Source organism: Lagenorhynchus albirostris, chromosome 10, assembly GCF_949774975.1.
Source record: "Lagenorhynchus albirostris chromosome 10, mLagAlb1.1, whole genome shotgun sequence".
Classification (NCBI taxonomy): Eukaryota; Metazoa; Chordata; class Mammalia; order Artiodactyla; family Delphinidae; genus Lagenorhynchus; species Lagenorhynchus albirostris.
Window position 1 is genome coordinate 39570301 of NC_083104.1, and position 19730 is coordinate 39590030.

At 50.5% G+C, this 19730-nt stretch overlaps 1 protein-coding gene across 10 annotated transcripts in view; it reads left to right on the top strand.

Moving 5' to 3' along the window:
• Positions 1–19730, top strand: part of PFKFB4 (6-phosphofructo-2-kinase/fructose-2,6-biphosphatase 4) — a 40617-nt gene that overhangs the window by 7528 nt on the left and 13359 nt on the right. For 7 of the 10 annotated variants that reach the window (XM_060162009.1, XM_060162007.1, XM_060162010.1 and 4 more), the window contains exons 2-9: positions 2101–2217; positions 2377–2473; positions 8510–8576; positions 11213–11287; positions 11650–11706; positions 12122–12243; positions 13948–14155; positions 14760–14906. In XM_060162009.1, coding sequence (XP_060017992.1) covers positions 2101–2217; positions 2377–2473; positions 8510–8576; positions 11213–11287; positions 11650–11706; positions 12122–12243; positions 13948–14155; positions 14760–14906 — 890 coding nt within the window. Of the gene's footprint in view, positions 1–1137; positions 1205–2100; positions 2218–2376; positions 2474–8509; positions 8577–11212; positions 11288–11649; positions 11707–12121; positions 12244–13947; positions 14156–14759; positions 14907–19730 lie in introns of those variants that run through there. The other 3 variants (XM_060162014.1, XM_060162008.1, XM_060162017.1) reach the window with 3 other exon arrangements.

A 19730-nucleotide genomic window follows, 5' to 3' on the forward strand; every position in this document is an offset into this window, starting at 1 on the left:
CTTCAGGGAGCAATGGGAAGGGGTGGCCTCATCAGAGGGAGCAGGCTGGGCGCAGGTTTTCCCCACAGTGAGTAGCTGATGCACTGCGCTGTGGTTGCTGGGGAGCCCTGGCCAACCGGCCAGAAATTGTGCAAACAGCCCAGGACTCAGCAGCACTGGCCTGGCCCTCAGGATGCAGGGCCTTGCCTAACTTGTTTTTCTCTCAGCTTAGCCAATGCTGAGGTTTTTGTTTTTGTTTTTTTAAAAAATAAATTTACTTTTGGCTGCGTTGGGTCTTTGTTGCTGCATGTGGGCTTTCTCTAGTTGCAGTGAGCGGGGGCTACTCTTCGTTGGGTGTGCAGGCTTCTCATTGTGCTGGCTTCTCTTGTTGTGGAGCACAGGCTCTAGTCGCACAGGCTTCAGTAGTTGTGGCACGCGGGCTCTATGGCGCAGGCTCAGTAGTGATGGCACATGGGCTTAGTTGCTCCGCAGCATGTGGGATCTTCCCGGGCCAGGGCTTGCACCCGTGTCCGCTGCATTGGCAGGCGGATTCTTAACTACTTGCGCCACCAGGGAAGTCCCAATGCTGAGGTTTTTCTGCAAGTTTCCTCACTCAGACTCACCATCAGGCTGTGTCTGCAGGATCCCCTCCTTCTCTCCCCTGGGGCTTGCAGAATGGGTCACATTTACCCAAAAGTCATGCACAGGAGTGACGGAGCCCCCACTGACAAGCAGGGTCTTTTACTTCTATTCGGGGCCTGCCTGGAGACAGACAGTTGCCTCTGCACCCCAAGTCCCAAGGGCAGTCCTGAGATACATCTGTGCCCTTAGCCAGGCGGGCTGCCAAGTCCAGGCAGAGGGCACAGCTTCCTGGAAGTGTTCCAGCTCTTACATGGGGATATTGCTAGGCGTTGCTGAGGGATTATCATCCCATTTTACAGGTGAGGACACCAAGGCTCAGAGTTGCCAGTGTCAGAGTCAAGATAGGAACCCAGGCCTGACTGACTCTGACCACCTCTGCACTCCATCTCCAGTGAGGGAGACAGGTTGAAGGGTGGGGTCCAGCAGTCTGTCTGAGGAGGGCTACCAGGTGAAAGCACTTGCAGAGCCATGTGGGCAGAGGAGGGGTAGTGACAGGTCCCCACCTCTGTCCATCTGTCTGCTGTGGTTTTACCTGGCCTGGGTCCTGAGGACGATGAAGGGGAAGCTTCCTGAGGCTTCTGAGGTGAGACCACACTGAAAGTGGCGCTGGCTCCCATAGTCTGACAGTTCTGCTGCCTTGGTGTCTGTCTTAGTGGGCCATGGATTCGGGGGCTGGTGCAGACTCTTCCCCGCCTCTAGCCTTGGCAGCTTCTCTTTTTGGCACACTGACCTGGTGGCACATGGGATGGCGGTGGCTGGCTATCAGAGGGACCGCCCTTGTGGCGTTGGCCTGGGTCTCTGGTCTCAGCCCCCTGTGGCCCTCACCCTGGTGGGTTTTGAGGTGCCTCCGTCTCCTTCCCTGCCCACAATTTTTGAGCACCAAATCTGCCAGGCCTCAGGATCCTGAATGGCTCAGACACTGCGGGGCTGCTTTCACCCCAAGTGATCAGTTGTGGAGAGCAGACTCATTGGCGAGATGACTGGGTTGAGGGAGAGAGCGCAGCAGGTGGGCATGCAGGTGCCTTGGAGGAAGGACTCACTGCAGAAGCTGCTTCCGGGCTTTGTAGATGAAGAGGAATTCTCCCTGGGGAGCGGAAGCAGTGGTGCTGTGTGAGCAGGAATGCTGAATGACGGGTTCCTGGATGACAGGCAGGCATTGAATACCCCACTGGGTTTTGGCGCTGTCCCACCTGCCAGGGGAACTTCCCCGCAGAGTTTAGCCAGGGCCGTGGCAGCTCCAGCTTTATATCTGATGGTGCACTTCAGGGTAAATGCTGGCGAGATCCCGTGGCGTCTCCCTGAGCACTGACAGGCCTGGGGAACTGGGCATGCCAGCGCTGGTTAGAGACCACGGTCTGGGGGTGCCCAGGGAGCTCTCTGCTGCCAGGAGCCTGGGAAGGCACATCTGATGCTGGGCCTGGAAGGAGGGGCCCACTGGGAGGGGTCCGGCCTCCTCAGACACTGCTCCTTGCCTTTCAGTTTGCATGACCAACTGCCCGACGCTCATTGTCATGGTGGGGCTGCCTGCCAGGGGCAAGACCTACATCTCTAAGAAGCTGACCCGCTACCTGAACTGGATTGGCGTGCCCACGCGGGGTAAGACTCAGCCTTGGCTTTCCAAGGGGGCTTTGGGACTTTGTGGAGGAGCGGGGAGGAGTGAGAAGGCTGGACTGCCACAGGGCCTGGGGGTGGGTCAAGGTCAGGGGTTGGGGAGGGATGCTGTTGTGTGAAAACTGAGCCTCTCCCTTCCCCCAGAATTCAACGTTGGCCAGTATCGCCGGGACATGGTCAAGACATACAAGTCTTTTGAGTTTTTCCTTCCAGACAATGAAGAGGGCCTGAAAATCAGGAAGTGAGTTTGTGTGCGTATGTGTGTTTGTTTATGAAGAAGGCCCTGGAGCCCAGTTGCTAGTGATGACCAAGCTGTTCCTGAGACCTGGCCCTGTGGGCTGTAACAGGGCTGGTTTCTTGACCTCTCAGGATGTGGTGGGGGTGAGGATGTGCTGGGTTTGGGGACAAAGGGAGTGGGTATTTGGCCCCTTGGTGGCTCGCCCTGCCCTGCCCTGTGGGATATCTGTGGGAGGGGAGCGTGGAGCTTCAGGAGATGGTGGAGGCTTAGCCAGGGCCCTCGGCTTACCCCAGGCCATCCATGGGGATGGGCTCTGATAGGAAGGGGAGCCCTAGGTGAAGCAGAGATGCAGGCCTCAGGGGTGCGGCAGAGTGGGAATGGGACTACCTCCTGACACCTTCTCACAAAGCCAGAAGGATCAGACCCAGAACTGGGGCGTTTCCTCCCTTGCCCCAGGATAAGCCTCCTACTGATATTTGGAGGCTGCTTGTCATGTTCTTGGCATGTGTTGGGTAGGCCTTGGCTTTCCTTTGAAGTTGCCTCAGTGTTGCTGGGTGACGAGATGGAAATTTGCATATGATACCCGCTCTCCCTCTCCATTCAGACTTGAATTGCTTGCTTTCTCCAGAAAAACTGAGCACCAGCTGTGGTCTGAGGAGCTATGCTATGCTGTACTCGGCAGGTGTCAACTGAGGGATCAGGAAGCTTCCTGCCCTTGTTCTGGGCCCAGCCGTTGTGGGAGGGCTTTGAGCAGAGGTTGGCCCAGTTCTAGTGACCTTCCCAAATCAAGCCCCAGGCCGGAAGCCCCTGGTTATTGCCGTGGTTGACCCGCTCCCTCTCTGGCCACCAGGGGGCAGGAGTTCCCCATCGTGGGGCTTGGCCCTTCCGTGCCTCTGCTGTTGGGTCAATGGGGATGGGCGGGCTGCTGCACCAAGAAGGGAAGTGGAGTCTGACATTCAGGTCTCTGGGGCCGAACTGTGAATTGTGGGTAAAACTCAAGGGTGGGCCCTCTGTGATAACGACCCAGACAAAAGTGAGGGTACTGATATTTGAACCTCCTGTGTGCTGTGTGTGTGTGATGCCCATTGCCGCCCCCTGCCCACCAACTTAAAGATGAGGAAATTGAGGCTCAGCAGTCTCACACAAGATCCCAAGGAACTTCACAGAGTCCAGACTTAAATCTAACCCCATGTACCACTAAAAACTGTCCTGTCCATCGTTCCAGAAGTACTCAATTTGTAGATCAAAGGTTGCATCAAATGCAAATTCTGCAACAACCTCAAGCTGTGGGCACTCATTAGCTGCTTTGATCTTCCCTACAGTGGGCTGTGGTGCCTCACTCCTCTAGATGCTGAGACTGAGGTCAGGAAGTGGTGGTATTGTCTGGGATCCCTCAGGGTTTGATTTGAAGCCAGGCCTGTCTGAATCCAGAGTGTTTGTGGGGAGAAGAAGGAAGCTAGCCTTCCCAGAGCTCGCTGGTCATTCTGCTCAGACTGCCCATTGAAGGTAGGAACATTGGGATTAATTCTCATGGCGAAACCCAGACTCAGAAGAGGTAAGGAAGCTGGTCTAGGGTCACCCAGCTGGAACAGAGGCCCCAGCAGTAGAAGCTGGGGGCACATTCACGTGTGCCTCTCTGTAGGCACACCCTCTGGCTGTTCCTAGAAAGTCTCCCTCGTGTATCCAAAGCCTGGGTCTGGCCCCTGGGCCATGGGTCCATTTCCCATTAACCAGCCCCAAATGTCCCACAGATAACTGGCAAAATAGAAAGATCAGACTTTTTAAAAATGGGAAACCTGGGAAGAGAAGCCTGCATTTCCCAGAGGCCCAGGTACGTACACATTGTTGAGCTTCCTAGAGCTACACAATGTGGAGGTCTGTCCCTAACACTGGGCACAGTGGAAGATCTAGAAGAGGGCATGTACAGCCATCTGTACACGTGCAGGTGTTCCCTCTTTATGTACACATGGGTAAGTGTGTAAATACACACCAGGCACCCTCATATATGTGCACACAGTCACATACTGCAGGAAGGTGTGTACACATACCGTATGTACACACGTGGGCGTTCACACACGTGCATATCCTCCTGACACCAACTGTGTCCAACAGTTCAATTCAATTCAATTCTGACCCTGTCTACCTGCAGTTAGCATCAGTTCCCACAGGTTAAGGACTCAGTCCCTCAAGACTGACCCCACTTCACACACCAGTCACAAGTCTCGGCGGGGGGCACCTAACTGGCTATAAATTGGGGGTTCCCACAACCCCCTCTTCAGCAGGTTACTGTTCCAGCTCACAGAGCTCAGGAACATACTTGAGTTGTGTTTACTGGTTTATTATAAAGGATACAACTCGGGAACAGCCAAGTGGAAGAGGTGCACAGGCAAGGAAGGGGGCAGTGCGGGGAGCTTCCAGCCGTCTCGGGGTCTGGCACCCTCCCAGCACCTCATCTCTTCAACCTGGAGGCTCTTCAACGCTCATCATTCAATTCATCTTCAGCCCCCATCTCCCTTCCTGGAGGATGGTGGCAGGGCTGAATGTTGCAACCCTTTCATCACTTTCTGGTGATCAGCCCCATGCTGAGGCTGTACAGGGGCCCCAGCCTGAGTCGCTACATTAGCATCAACTCAGGTGTGATTGGAAGGGGCTCCTTGTGAATGACAAAAATCACTCCTATCACTTAAGAAATTCCAAGGGTCTTAGGAGCTCTGCCAAGAACCCAGGACAAAGACCAAATGTATTTATCAAACCACATACACCCTCTTGTATGTGCACAGCTGCACTTCCACAGGGGCCCAAGGAATGCTCACAGGTGCTCACTCACAGACTTACACATACACATATCCACCCATGCATGCACGTATGTGCCCATCCACACTCACACCCACACGTGTTCAGGCTCCCAGGCTGTTCCCCCAGCATCTCCACCTGGGCCCTGAGATCCCTCCTACTTGGTGCAGCCTCAGCCAGAGCAGACCACAGAGATCTTAGCCCAGAACATGGGGCTCTAAATGTGGGTGGCAAGAAATGGCCCCAGCCATGCTGAAACTGTAGAAATGTGTCTCGGGGATGTGGGGGGCTCTGAGAAGCTCTGGTTCTTTATGTCTCAGTGCAGAAAGAATTCAGCGAGAGACAAAGTGTTAGATTTATTTATTAGAATAGGACACTTGTGAGGTTTACAAGTGGGTGGGCAGGAGGGCACTGTGCCCAGAACTTAGTAGGCTACAGTTTTATAATCAAAGGGAGAGTGAGGAGGGGGAGAAGACCACCTGCTTCCTCATCCTTGAGTAGACATCAAGCTTCCATCATCAGCTCCTCCTCCACGTGGGGGTGGGGGGCGGAGTTCTCTTGTCCCTAGTGGTCAAACTGGGACTGTCATGGCGCAATGGAAACGAGCAAAAAGGTGGTAACGTATACTAAAACATGGTAAATCAGCTCAGGTTTCAGTATAATGTCACCCTTTCCTTATACTTTTGTTTTTAGTGAGCACAAAGGAGCATGTCCTAGGAATCATTAACTTACCACTGGGCAGGAGGTGGGTTTCATTCCACCATTGTTTTATTGTCTGGGGGCATGTCTCATGCTTCTGTTGCATGGTTTTGTTGTTAAGCAAGCCTGCTTGGTTTTGTGGTTAAGCAAACCTGCTTTCTCGAGTGATCATTTTCTTATAGAGGTCTCCCATACTTTTTCCTTATGATCCCTTAGTGGGATCAACTAGTCACCTACTTTGTCCCTTTACTCTGTCCTTATCAATGCCAGCTTCCTGGACTTTCAGAATTCAGGGTTTTTGGCAGAAGAAAGCACTTTGGGGTCTTAATTGAAAGGCCTAATAGAGCACAGAAAGGTCACAAGGAGGCATAAGAGCAGAGCTCCTTCCAGTGACCTGGACTCAGCTCTGCCCCCAGTTTCCTCATGACCCCAGGAGTCTGGTCGGCCTCTGTTTCCATGCTTGGGCACACTGGCCTGGCTTGGCCTGGCACAGTCCTTTGATGCACTAGGGGTTTACACACAAAATCCCAAGATCAAACAAATGGGAGATCTAACTTTACTTTTACATCAAAAAAGTACAGGTAATAGTGTTTGGGAAGAAAAATTTTCCCTTCTTACCTTCTAGGTTCTTTGGCTGGTCTAATAATTAAATTGACATGACACAGATTAACAGAACAGAAAAAAAGTTTAATAGCACGTATACCTCCTACACACATGTGAGAGACCTGGGAAGCCCTCCCCTTAAATACCATCTTCAGCTGAAGAGAAAAGAAGATGTTGGGGGTGAGGAGTCAGGAGAATTTACCCGGAAAAGCTCAGTAAACGAGGGTAAGGTTGTTATGCAGATTTAAATCTATGCCTTCAGGGAATTCCCTGGCTGTGGACTTGGAGCTTCCACTGTCAGGGGGGGCCTGGGTTCAATCGCTGGGAACTAAGATTCTGCAAGACGTCTGGTGTGGCCTAAATCAATCAATCACTCAATCTGTGCCTTCAGGAGTGATAATAGTTTCTAGAGATAAAGATCATCTCCCTCCTCCTGGTACAGCGATGGAGACCCCCTTACAAATGGAGATTTCCCTTATACTTGTAAATGTCTCTCAAAAAAGGGTAACTTCTACTCTTGTTTTCAGAGCTGCTCCCGTGTCTGCAGTATCTTAAAAATAATCAGCCTAAAATAATCCTTATGCCAAAGAGACATATTTTGGGGTGGCAAATTCTGCTCCCCTGCATAGATAAAAAGTCAAAGTGATTTATCTATCTTCGGACCTTATAGGGGAAATGGATAAAGTCAGAAAGATCCTTATATGTGGCAATCCATTTTGCAGCAATAAACGGAAAGGCTGAGATGTCTGAGGACAGACAGTGTAGTCAGTGGTCAGTCATGGTGAGGGTTTTGCCCTTCCGGAGCACCTGTGGACCCGGGTGCGAGAGGCAAAGACACGGCACCCTCCTCCAGAAGGGATCATGTAGGGCGTTCTTGGTCCACTGAAAGAAAGGAACAGCCTAAAAGTTGAGACTTATGTTTTATTCAGTGAACAAAACTGAGGACTTAAGCCTAGAAGACAGCCTCTCAGATAACTGAGGGACTGCTCTGCTGAGGTAAGGTAGGTGCCATGTGTGGGCTCATTGAAATCATTCCTTTGATATGCACCTCAGCTCTCTGGGGCCAGTGTCCTGTTCTTTCCCATTCTGAGTCCCCTGAGGGGGCCCCTTTGGGGATGGCTGCAGTGGCTGATAGCTTGATGGCTGCAACACCCTTTGTTTGCTGATACACCAGGTGGCATTCTTAGTCCACATCTCCCTTCTAGAAAGGAAAATTGAACATTAAGCTTAATGCTGCCTTGGGGGCCAGCAGTACTGTCTCTCCTTTCCCACCACCTGCACCGCCTGCCCTGCCCCCAACACACACACAAGGGAGTGTCTGGTTTTAGAAGTGCTTATTTTGATAGGGGAAATGCATGACACTTAGAAATCATGAATATGGCAAAATGGCAGGCTGGATTTGTACATGATGAGATGAAGAAGGAAAGTACAGAAAAGTGGTATTTCAAAAAGTATTCCTGTATGTATACCAAGGGGGAAAGGGGGTGGTGGGATGAATTGGGATATTGGGATTGACATATATACACTACTGATACTATGTATAAAATAGATAACTAATGAGAACCTACTGGTATAGCACAGGGAACTCTACTCAATGCTCTGTGGTGACCTAAATGAGAAGGAAATCCAAAAACAGGTGATATATGTATACGTATAGCTTATTCACTTTGCTGTGCAGTATAAACTAACACAATGTTGTAAAGCAACTATACTCCAATTAAAAAAAAAAAAAAAGTTCCTGATGGCCAGAAACACATAGCCTTCCACCTACAGGAGCAGGGTTACCAAACACTGAAAATCTTCCCAAGGAAAGAGAAACCTTGAGAAGAGAGAAGGGGCCCCAGGGGCTGCCCCGTCTCCTATCTGGCATAGGATATATCCCTGACCTACTGCCCTGCAGCAACAAGTCAGGTGCTTGGCTGACCTGTGTTTTCTTTTCTGAAGGCAGTGTGCCCTGGCAGCCCTCCGAGATGTTCGGCGGTTCCTTAGTGAGGAGGGGGGGCATGTGGCGGTGAGTATAACACCCTGGTGGTATCTGGGAGTGACATATGGGAGCCCACATACTTCTACCCCTTTACTTATCAGGCATCTGGAGGGGAAGGCAGGGTGTCTGTGGCCCTAGATACCCCTGGGTGCCAGCCCCTGGGAAGAAGTCTGCAGCTGCTGTGCTGGAAGAAGCCAGAGGCCAGATGTGGGCCAGGAATTTCCCTCTGGGCTTGTGGTTGTGTTTGACCCTGCTGGACTTCCCTCTGAATACTCACATTCTTGGCCACTCCACAAGTTAGAGGTGTCATGTTACCTAAGTCTTTAGCAAATGTGATTTCTCCTGGTGTGGAGAGCATCCAGCCCAACATTTGGTGGCTATTCCAGGAATCAGTTGAATGCTGGGTAAGGGAATTCCCCCTCTGTGTTGGACCCTCCAGTCAGATGGACAGGTGGGACAAGGCTGAGCAAGGGTGTCTGCAGGAAAGGGCCCTACCCCAACCCTATGTAGTCAAACACGGGCTATTTTTTCCTTCCTTTTTCCTTTTGAAGGCATGCATCCTGGAGCTCTGTCCCCCAGCCCCATCTAGATCAGTTGCCCTCTAGGTCTGTCTGTGGCACAGCTGTCACCCTGGGAATTTCCTTCTCTTCCCTCCTGAGTTGAATGCCCTGCTCTTGGATCCCATGTCTTGCTTTTCCTTGCTTTACTGACTTGTTTTGTTGGAGCACATCCTCTAATAGCTTTCTGAGAAAGGTACTTGGGAAGTAAATTTTGTGAGACCTTGCATGTGTAGAAATGTCTTTTCTTTATCCTCACATTTGATGGATGGGTGGAAAGAACGTTTCCTTTAGAATTTTCATGACATTGCTCCATTGTATTATGCCTTCTATGGGAAAGTCTGATGTCATTCTGATTTGCTGATCCTCCTTAAAAGTTTTTTTTCCCTAGGGAATTCCCCGGCAGTCCCAGTGGTTAGGACTTCATGCTCTTTCTGCTGAGGGCCTAGGTTCAATCCCTGGTCAGGGAACTAAGATCCCACAAGCTGCACATTGCAGGCAAAAAGAAGTTTAAAAAAAAAAAAGAAAGAAAAGGGCTTCCCTGGTGGCGCAGTGGTTGAGAGTCCACCTGCCAATGCAGGGGACACGGGTTCGTGCCCTGGTCCGGGAAGATCCCACATGTCGCCGAGCGGCTGGGCCCGTGAGCCATGGCCGCTGAGCCTGTGCGTCCGGAGCCTGTGCTCCGCAACGGGAGAGGCCACAACAGTGAGAAGCCCGCGTACCGCAAAAAAAAAAAAGAAAAGTTTTATTTCCTAGAGGAAACTGGGGGCTTCTCATGCCCCTTCCTCTGGGGAAGCTTTTAGGGGTCTTCAAGGTGATGTGCTTTATGGTGGGTCTTCTCCACAATGCTGGGTCCTTGGGGGGACCCTTTCCATCAGGAAACTCTTCTCCAGCAGCTCAGAGAAATGTCATATATTTTACTTTGTTAAACCACCCCCGCCGCTTTCTCACAACTGAGTCCCCACTCCCCTCCCATCTTCTTCTTCTTTTTTTTAAATGAATTTATTTATTTTTTATTTATTTTTGGCTGCGTTGGGTCTTCATTGCTGCACATGGGCCTTCTCTAGTTGTGGCGAGCGGGGGCTACTCTTCATTTTGCTGCGCATGCTTCTCATTGTGGTGGCTTCTCTTGTTGTGGAGCACGGGCTCTAAGCTTGCAGGCTTCAGTAGTTGTGGCTCTCAGGGTCTAGAGCGCAGGCTCAGTAGTTGTGGCTCACAGGGTCTAGAGCGCAGGCTCAGTAGTTGTGGTGCACAGGCTTAGTTGCTCCGCGGCATGTGTGATCTTCCCGGACCAGGGATCGAACCCGTGTCCCCTGCATTGGCAGGCAGATTCTTAACCACTGCACCACCATGGAAGTCCCTCCTTGTCCTCATTTCTTGAAGTTCCTTTTATTCTGTTTGATTTAGTCTTTGTTTTTCATGTTAGAGGTTTTGCTGGAGCATCCAGTGAGCCCTGGTCAAATGCCCTTTGTAAAAAGTTACGCTCTAAAAGCTGCTTGGGTGGGCTGCCCCTGAGTGCTGGGCAGGCACCGGGGGGGGGGGGTCACAGCCTGCCTGGAGGAGGCAAGGAGGGGGCCTGGGGCTCCACTTGCACCACCAGCCAGTCCTCCCGTTTCTTCTGCACACTTGTCCCTTTTTTCAGAGATGCCTGTGCCCTGTTCCTGACTACCGTGGTTCTGCACAAGCAGGTGTGCTCTGGTTGGTGTAGGTTTGTGTTTGGTTTTCTCTGTTTCTCTGAGCCAGTTACCATGTGTCTATCTTAAAAAACTGTGTTGACATTTCCCATCTCCTCTCCTCTCCTGTTCCCATTTTACTGGGGTGACAGGATGGAGTGGAAGTAAACGTGGGTTTAGTTCTACAAGTTTAACTAGTTTCACTGGAAGTCCTGTGAGTGAGTGCCTGCTGCCCTGCTTCCAGCTTCCTTGGGGTGCTCCCCAAGGAAGAGGAGGACCAGCCCAGCCATTGCAGGTCTGAAGGAGACTGGCCAGGCGGATGGCCAAACGGCAACTGGTCCTGATGAGAAATCCAGTCCCTGTGCTACAGCTGTCGGGTGGCCTCCCACCCTCTCCAGGACCAGAGGGTGAGTTAACCCCATTTTGGTCCTAGGTTTTTGATGCAACAAATACCACCCGAGAACGGAGAGCGACCATCTTTAATTTTGGGGAACAGAATGGCTACAAGGTGAGGCCTCCTTGGCTTACCTCCTTGGTTGGGCTGTGGCACGTTCGGGCCCTCTGGGGCCACTTTCTCGGCCTCCTGAGGCCCACTGGCCTCAGGCAGGTGGGCTCCTGAGTGGATTTGGGATATTGATTTTTCTCTCCACCTGGAGTTATCTTTCTGAGGAAGTGGGGGTCTTGGTGGGAGAGTCCTTCATAGGGCGGCACCTGCTTTGGTTCTGTGCTCCTTGACCTGACCCCACCCCCTGAAGAAGGGCCTCTGGGCAGCATGGCCCTCAGTGGGTAGGGAGCTCCAGGGAGCCAGGCTCAGGGCCCTAAATGTGTCTCTGGTTCCTTCCCTCCTGCCCACCCTGGTCTTTGCTGCAGACCTTTTTCGTTGAGTCCATCTGTGTGGATCCTGAGGTCATAGCTGCCAACATCGTGGTGAGTGGTGCATCTGACCTTGTGGGAGCAGTAATACAGCCAAGATGGCCTGTGACAGTGAGGTCCATCTCCAGGTTAGGCTGGTGCCTGGGCCGACCTTAACTTGGTCTTCTTGAACATTGTGGGTAGGGGGGAAGGCGGTAGATCTCTGGGTCAGGTGGGGACTGCCCACCCGATCGCAGTCCCTCATCCCCCAAAGATGAGGGACTGCGGTCACAGGATGTTCAGTAATACTCTCTTAGCACTGGTATGGGAGCTGGGACCAGGGAGCCACTGGGCTCTTCCTAATGGGACCAGTGCCCCTGGGAGGCCAATCCTCCTGCCCAGCCTCCCCCCAACCCAGCATCCTCCTTGGTCTCCGACCTGCTTGGCCTCTGGCCCTGATGTGTCCTTGCTCTGTGCCTGACCCCGGCAGCAAGTGAAACTGGGCAGCCCTGACTATGTCAACCACGACAGCGATGAGGCCACGGAGGATTTCATGAGGCGCATCGAGTGCTATGAGAATTCATATGAGTCGCTGGACGAGGACCTGGACAGGTGAGGCAGGGCAGCACTGTGTCCTTGGCTGCGGTGGGTGGTAGGTGGGGTCCACTCGGCTGCCTCCTGTGGCTCCTCAAGGTGGTGGCTGAGGGACCACCTCCGCGGGCAGAGATGGTCTGTCCTTTTTTGTTTCTTTCCTCGGGGTGGAAATCATGGCCCAGGGGTGACTTGCAGAACCGTAGCTGCTTTATCTGGAGCTCTGTGAGTCACAGTTTTCTGCTATTTCATCAGAAAATCAAGCCTGTTTTCTATTCAGAGGGTCTTCCCACAAGGCTTTTGCAAACAGTACACGCTCTTCTTTCAGAGGGTGGTCTGTATTTTGAGAAGGGGAAGGGGTGCCCAGACCCTGCCTACTAACAGCTAGCAGTAACCAGTGCTTGTGAGCCCCGCCCGCCTCCCTCCGGAATAGGGATCTGTGGGACTGAGTGCTGGGTGGGGACAGCAGCCAGCCACCGGCAAGCTCTTTCCGTAAAGGCTCAGGTGGTAGATATTTTAGGCTTTGGGGGCATACAGTCTCTGTTGCAGCTACTTAACTTTGCCATTTAGTACTAAAGGAACATAGATGATATGTAAATAAATAAGCATGATTGTGTTCCCATAAAACTGTATTTACAAAACCAGGCTGAGTTTGACTTGCTGGCCATAGTTTGCCAACTCCTGTATTATAGCAGAAATGGGGGCAGCGGTTAAGTGAATAACACTTAAGTAATTAAGTTAACGCTTAAGTAATTAAGTTAACTTTAATAACTGAATAAAGTATTACACAGTCCTTATAAATCATGCTGAAGAGACATGGGAAAGTGTATGTTATGTAGCATTAAGTGAAAAGGGTGGAAATATGAACTTGTACTTGGGTTGTTTATAATTATGTATGAATATATAGTTACGAACGAAAGAAGTCAAGTGACTGCTGGGGGGATGTTTTCTGGGATGTTTGAGGGACAGTCCCTGGACTGAGTCCCCTCAGCGACACTGGCGCTGATCCGGTGCTGCTGCCCCGGCCTCTGTGGTTCTCCTGGTCTTCCCCCAGCATGGCATTGCTCCTTGTGGCTCTGTTCTCCACGCTGCAGGACTGCACTGGTCCAAAGCAGGGAAAGCGGCGGAGTTGGGCTTATTGGCTGCTGCCACCAGCACCATCCTCCTGTGCTTCTTGTCTCGTCCACCTGCTGCCTGGCGTGGGACATGGCAACCACTCGGCACACACACATGACCCGGGCTGTGTTCTTGGGGGAGGGTTCGCTGGGGGAAGGAAAGGCCAGGCCCATGGATGGCTGACCAGGAAGACTGGAGGGGAAGCGCGTTTGCCAACTACTCCCAGGTCAATCCTGGAAAAACTGTCTCTTGTTCACCTTACAGATAGTACGTTGAGAGCTCATAGGTAGGCAAGAGGGGCCCGGGGGACATAGAGCAGCGATGAAGGTCCCGATGTGGTAGGACTGACCCCTCGCTTTGAATGTCACCTTTTGGGAGCATGATGAGTGTGGAGCACCTCTCACGGGGTTTGTCTGTATGTCATGCGTGTCGTGTTGCTCCCACCTCACCCCCATCACTCGCGTACCAGCTGGCAGTCCTGTGTGTTGTGGTCTCAAGCCTGGTGGGGTCAGAGATGCAAGGCTCTGAGGATGCTTCCTGGAGCTGGCAGGGCGTGGCCTCAAGGACCCCGGTCACACTCACAGGCTTCTCTCTACCCTGTCTGGAAAGGGATCTGTCCTATATCAAGATCATGGACGTGGGGCAGAGCTACATCGTGAACCGCGTGGCTGACCACATCCAGAGCCGCATTGTGTATTACCTCATGAACATCCACGTGACGCCCCGCTCCATCTACCTCTGCCGGCATGGGGAGAGCGAGCTCAACCTCAAGGGCCGGATTGGCGGGGACCCAGGACTGTCCGCCCGGGGCAGGGAGGTCAGCGCGCGTGTGTGTGTGTATGTATGTGTGTGTGTGTGTGTGTGTGTGTGTGTGTGTGTGTGTGTCTGTGTGTCTGTGTGTGTGTGTGTTTATTTCTGTGTGCATGTGCGTGTGCTGGTGCTGGACTCCAGCTAACATGCAATCCAGGTGGATGACCTCATTCAGTCTGGAATGTTCCCATTCTATAGGGAAGGTCACCCGGCAGATGCCTGAATCTCTGGCTTGCACGCGAACTCTCACCAGCTGGTTCCCTTTCCCTGGAGAGGCATGCCGTTCTGGGAGTGAGCTGAGTCCCTACAGTGCAGCTGATGCTGGGCCACAGTCCAGGGGAGATACTGAAACCTCAGTGGGAAGGTCATACAGCCTAGGGCACATGGTTGGGGGGTGAGCACTGGCAGGGGACCTGATGACCCACAGCTGGAACTACACTGAGGATCTCGGAAGAATGCACAGGGACAGCACTTGTGGGTGTGGGTGTCGGTGTCATCGAGAGTTAGTTCGTGTTTTTTACCAAAACTGTTTTCTCTAAGGCTGGGCCCCATGGACCCTTTGAGGGCAGCCCAGGACCTGTGCATCTGAATTTGCTTGTGATGTGTTTCAGTTTGCCAGGAGTCTGGCCCAGTTCATCAGGGATCAGAACATCAAGGACCTAAAGGTTTGGACAAGCCAGATGAAGAGGACAATCCAGACGGCTGAGGCCCTGGGTGTGCCTTATGAGCAGTGGAAAGTTCTCAACGAGATTGATGCGGTAATCACCATCTCTTCCCTCCCCTGCCCAGCTCTGGGCACAGCTGCACTCATCCAGGGTGACAGTGTTGAAGGGGGTCAGGGAGAGCTTTCTCTTTAACATTTCATTATTGTTTAGGGTTCTGATTCATCCCTCCCTCCTTCCCTGCCTCCCTCCTTCCCTTCTTTTGTATATAACTATCTAGGTGTACAAAGTGATGATTTGATGTATGTATGTATTGTGAAATAATTATCACAATAAGTTTAGTTAACATCCATCACCACATGGTTACAAATTTTAGTTTTCTTGTGATGAGAACTTTCAAGACATACTCTCTTAGCAATTTTCAAATATATGATACATATTGTTAATTATAATCACCATGCTGTACATTACATCCCCAGGGCTTATTTATCTTATAACTGGAAGTTTATACCTTTTGACCCTCTTCAGCCATTTTGCCTACCAGCTGGCTTGTCATGCTTTTAGCTGCCACTTTCAAATCAACAAAACCTCAAAGGGAAAAATGATGCCATATACCAGGTTCACCTCCTTGGACTTCCCTTCACTTCAGGATCTTGGCCCCTCAGGTCTTCTCTGCCTTGTGGCTCTAGGGTGATATCAAACAGATTTATTTATTTATTTATTTATTTCGGTTTGGCTTTTCTAGTAGCTCTCAGTGGATTGTTAGTCTAAAGCAAGCTAGTCTACCATTGCCTGATATGGAAGTCTCGAGATCAGATTTGAATCCTACAAAGATCACCCCAACTGATAGAATTGTTTTGTTGGGATGAGGTGGGGGGACAAGCCGGAGAAAGGAGACTAGTTAGAGGTCCTTGCAATGGCCTGGGGAGGTGATGACATCTGACTTGGGTGGCGGCAGTGAAATAGGAGTAGATGGACTTGAGGGATGTTTCTTCATTTATTTATCACGTATTTATGTGAGGCTACTCTGTGCTAGGAACTGGGCCAGGTGCTGGGGACCAAGATCCTAATGAAAGGATAGAGGCTGTTGATGCCCAGCCAGGGGTCTAAAAAGGATCTAGGATGGCTCCAGATTTCCAGTCACTGGGAAGGGTTCTGGGGCAAGGAAGGTGATGAGCTCAGCTGAGGGCAGGAACTAATCTATTTTGTTCACCACATCGTAAGTGCTCAGTAAATATGTAGTGAATGAAAGGAAGACGTTCCTGGGAGATGTTCAAGAGCAGGTACCCAGGAGCCAATCCGATCTCCAAAGAGAGGTGGGGCTTGGGCATCCCCCCCACAGACATGGTGCTTGAAACTGTGGAATGGATCAGGTGGCTGAGGGAGGCAAAGTAGGGCCCAGGACAGAACCCAGGGGAACCCTGGCATTTAAGGGGCTGTGGAGGAAGCTATGGACAGGTGTCTGGTGAGGTGGAAGGGAAACCAGGCTGATGGGGTCATGGGAGTCAAGGCAGAGAGGAGGAGGCAGTGGTCAGTGGGGTGAGATACCATAGGGAGGGGGAGTGAGGCCAGGCTCCAAACTGACCATTGGGATGTCATAAGACCACTAGGATTCTTGGCATGAGCCTACTGGGTTGGTGCCCGGTGGGAATGGGTAGGGAAGTGAGTGGGGGGCAAGGGACTCAGAGTCAAGGGAGACTTGGCCGTGTGTAAGCTGATGGTGAGGGGCTGGTAGAAAGGGAGAGAATGAGACGACAGGAGGCCCTGAGTGGTGGCGGAGGCCCAGATTCCAGGGTATCAGTAGAGGAGAGGGGTGCAGGTGGCTATAGAGTACTGTGTCTCAGAACTTCATGGAGGTTTCACTCAAGAGTGAAAGGAAGGAGGAGTTTCCAGTGGGCGTTAGCAAAGGGGAAGAGTTGGCTTGTCTGGAGACCAGGAGTCTTCTGTGGCCCCCTTGTCTGTGTTCTGGGGGCGATCCTCCACCCCCAGCAGATGGATGCAGCTGTGGAAAAGGTAGACACTCATTCAGCTCGCAAGCTTGTTCAATTGTGTCCCTATGGATGAGATGGAATCAAGTTGGACAGAGGAGGTGAGGAGTAGGTAGGGAGGAAGATGATGAAGCCACATGCCATGGAATCCATCCCCGCTGGAAAAGATTGGGTAAGGGAAAGGGGGCGTCCATGACATTATGAGATGGGAGGGGCCACAAGCACAGCATTCATGTAGGGAGCCAGGCCAGGAAGGCTGACAGTGGGCTGTTAACCAGGGACATCTCCAGAGGGTCCCTTGGGAGCTTGGGCCACCTGGCCTCATGGAGGAAGCCTCTTTGTGAATAAGATCTTGTCCCCCGTCTGGTTATTGCTGGTCCACAGAAAACCTGTGACCATTCTTTTATTTGCTCTAGTACTTTTTCAGTTGATTATCTTAGCTTTATCTCAGGGAGCTGTCATATCTTCTGAAATAAGGATAATCCAGTTGTTACCTTCCCAGTTTAAGTGCCTTGTGTTTCTGTTGTATATTCTTTTTTTTTTGAAAGTCTATTTATTGTTTATTAATTATTATTATTTTTTGGCTGCGTTGGGTCCTTGTTGCTGCACGCGGGCTTTCTCTAGTTGTGGTGTGCGGTGGCTACTCTTTGTTGCGGTGCGCGGGCTTCTCATTGCAGTGGCTTCTCTTGTTGTGGAGCATGGGCTCTAAGCGTGTGGGCTCAGTAGTTGTGGCATGCAGGCTCTAGAGCGCAGGTTCAGTAGTTGTGGCGCACAGGCTTAGTTGCTCTGCAGCATGTGGGGTCTTCCCTGACCCCACATGGGTCTTCCCTGGTCTTCCCTGACCAGGGCTCGAATCTGTGTCCCCTTCATTGGCAGGTGGATTCTCAACCACTGCACCACAAGGGAAGCCCTGTACTTTTCTATATGGTTGAAAATTTTCAAAAGAAAAAGTTTGTGTATCTCATTAATTTCAACTTTAATTATATCATTCAAATTTTCTGTCTTTTTTTTCTGTTTGATCATCATAAATCAATAGTTGAATGTTAAATCCACTCTAATTATAATTTTGTTGATTTTTCTTGCATTTTCAAGAATTTTGCATTATTTTACCTTTTTTCTTCACATATTTTGATGTTTTATTATAAAGTAAAATTCATGACTTAGTAATTTGTGGGACATAAAAGGAAACAGATGGCCACTCCAATTAGGTTAATTCAATGAGGATTTATAAAAGGACCTTTTTTCAAAGATAATGGGCAGGATATAGGGACCTCGTAACAACAGGGACCATTGCTTCCCTTGGGCAGAGGAGAGAGAGGATATAGGAACCTGGGGACAAGGGAGCAGTGAGTAAAGGGCAGCCTGGTGGGATGGAACCTTGGGTGAGGGCCTAGACCACTGAAAGCAACTTCTTCAGGAAGGAGTCAGAATAAACATCTCAGCCTCACTCTCCTCCCTCCCTGTGACCTCCTGCCAGTGTTCCCCGTGGCCTAGCCCAGCAAGACATTAGTGGCCATGGGAGCCTTGTAGATGCATGCACAAAGGTCAACGTCCTGGGGCAGAGAGCAGGTGGAGAAGCAGAAGGATATGGAGGGGCAAATGAGAGGAAACAGCACAGACTTCCTTCTGTTTCAGCATGTAAAAGGTGCTGTTCCATTGTTGTCTTCTTCTTCTTTTTTTTTTTTTTTTTTTTGGCTGCACTGGGTCTTCACTGTGGTGCGCAGGCTCTTCATTTCAGCATGCGGGCTTTTCTCTAGTTTCGGCGTGTGGGCTTCTCTAGTTGTGGCACGCGGGCTCTAGGGGGCACGGGCTCAGTAGTTGTGGTGCGTGGGCTTCTCTCTAGTTGTGGTGCATGGGCTTAGTTGCCCCGTGGCATGTGGGATCTTCGTTCCCCAACAAGGGATCAAACCCTTGTCCCCTGCATTGGAAGGCGGATTCTTAACCACTGGACCATTGGACCACCTCTATTGTCTTCTGGGTCACACTGTTTTCTAGCAAGGAGTTTTCTGTCATTCTTATCTTCGTTTTGTATATATAGTATATAGAGTTTTCTGTCATTCTTATCTTCGTTTTGTATATAGTGTATCTTCTTTTACTCTATTTTCTCTTTATTACTGATTTTAAGCAGTTGGATTATGATGTGCTTTGGTATGTTTTACTTTATGTTTATCCTGCTTGGAGTTCATTGAGATTCTTGGATTTCTGGGTTTCTAAATATGAGTTTGAAAAAAAATTTAAGATATCATTTCTTTAAATATATTTTCTGCTACCCTGTCTCCTACCCTGGACTCCAACTTCTTGTATGTTAGACCATTTGGTATAGTGTATAGAACCTATGGGATAATCCCACAGGTCACTGAGCTTCTGTTCATTGTTTCTCAGTCTTTTGTTCTTTCCAAGTTTCTGTTTGGATAGTTTCTATTGCTATATCTTCAAGCTCACTTATCTTTACTGCTGTTTTTGTTAAACTCATCCAGCATCCAATGAACTTTATATTTCAGGCGTTATGTTTTTAAGCTCTAGGGGTTCAGTTTTGTTCTTTTTTGTGTCTTCTTCTTTTCTTGTGATGCTCTGCAGTCCAGGAAGTGCCTGCAGTAAATTGCTGCAGTCGTAGGCTCCTTGTGTCCCTTCTGGAGGATCACAACCCTGCTCTGCCTGTTGTCTAGTGTCTACAAACAATTGTTGCATACATTTTGTCTAGTTCTTTTGAATTGTTTATGTTGGGCCGAGAGCAAATCTGGTACCAGTTACTCCACTGTGGCTCAGCCTTCATTTTGGATGGTTCCTGTTTCAATATAAAACACTTTTTGCATGGATTTATACTTTGACGAATTTGAATATTATCATCCCTGCTTTTCTTTTTCCAATTTTTTTTTGTAAAATGCACATAACATAACATTTATCATCTTAACAACCATTTTTATGTGCACAG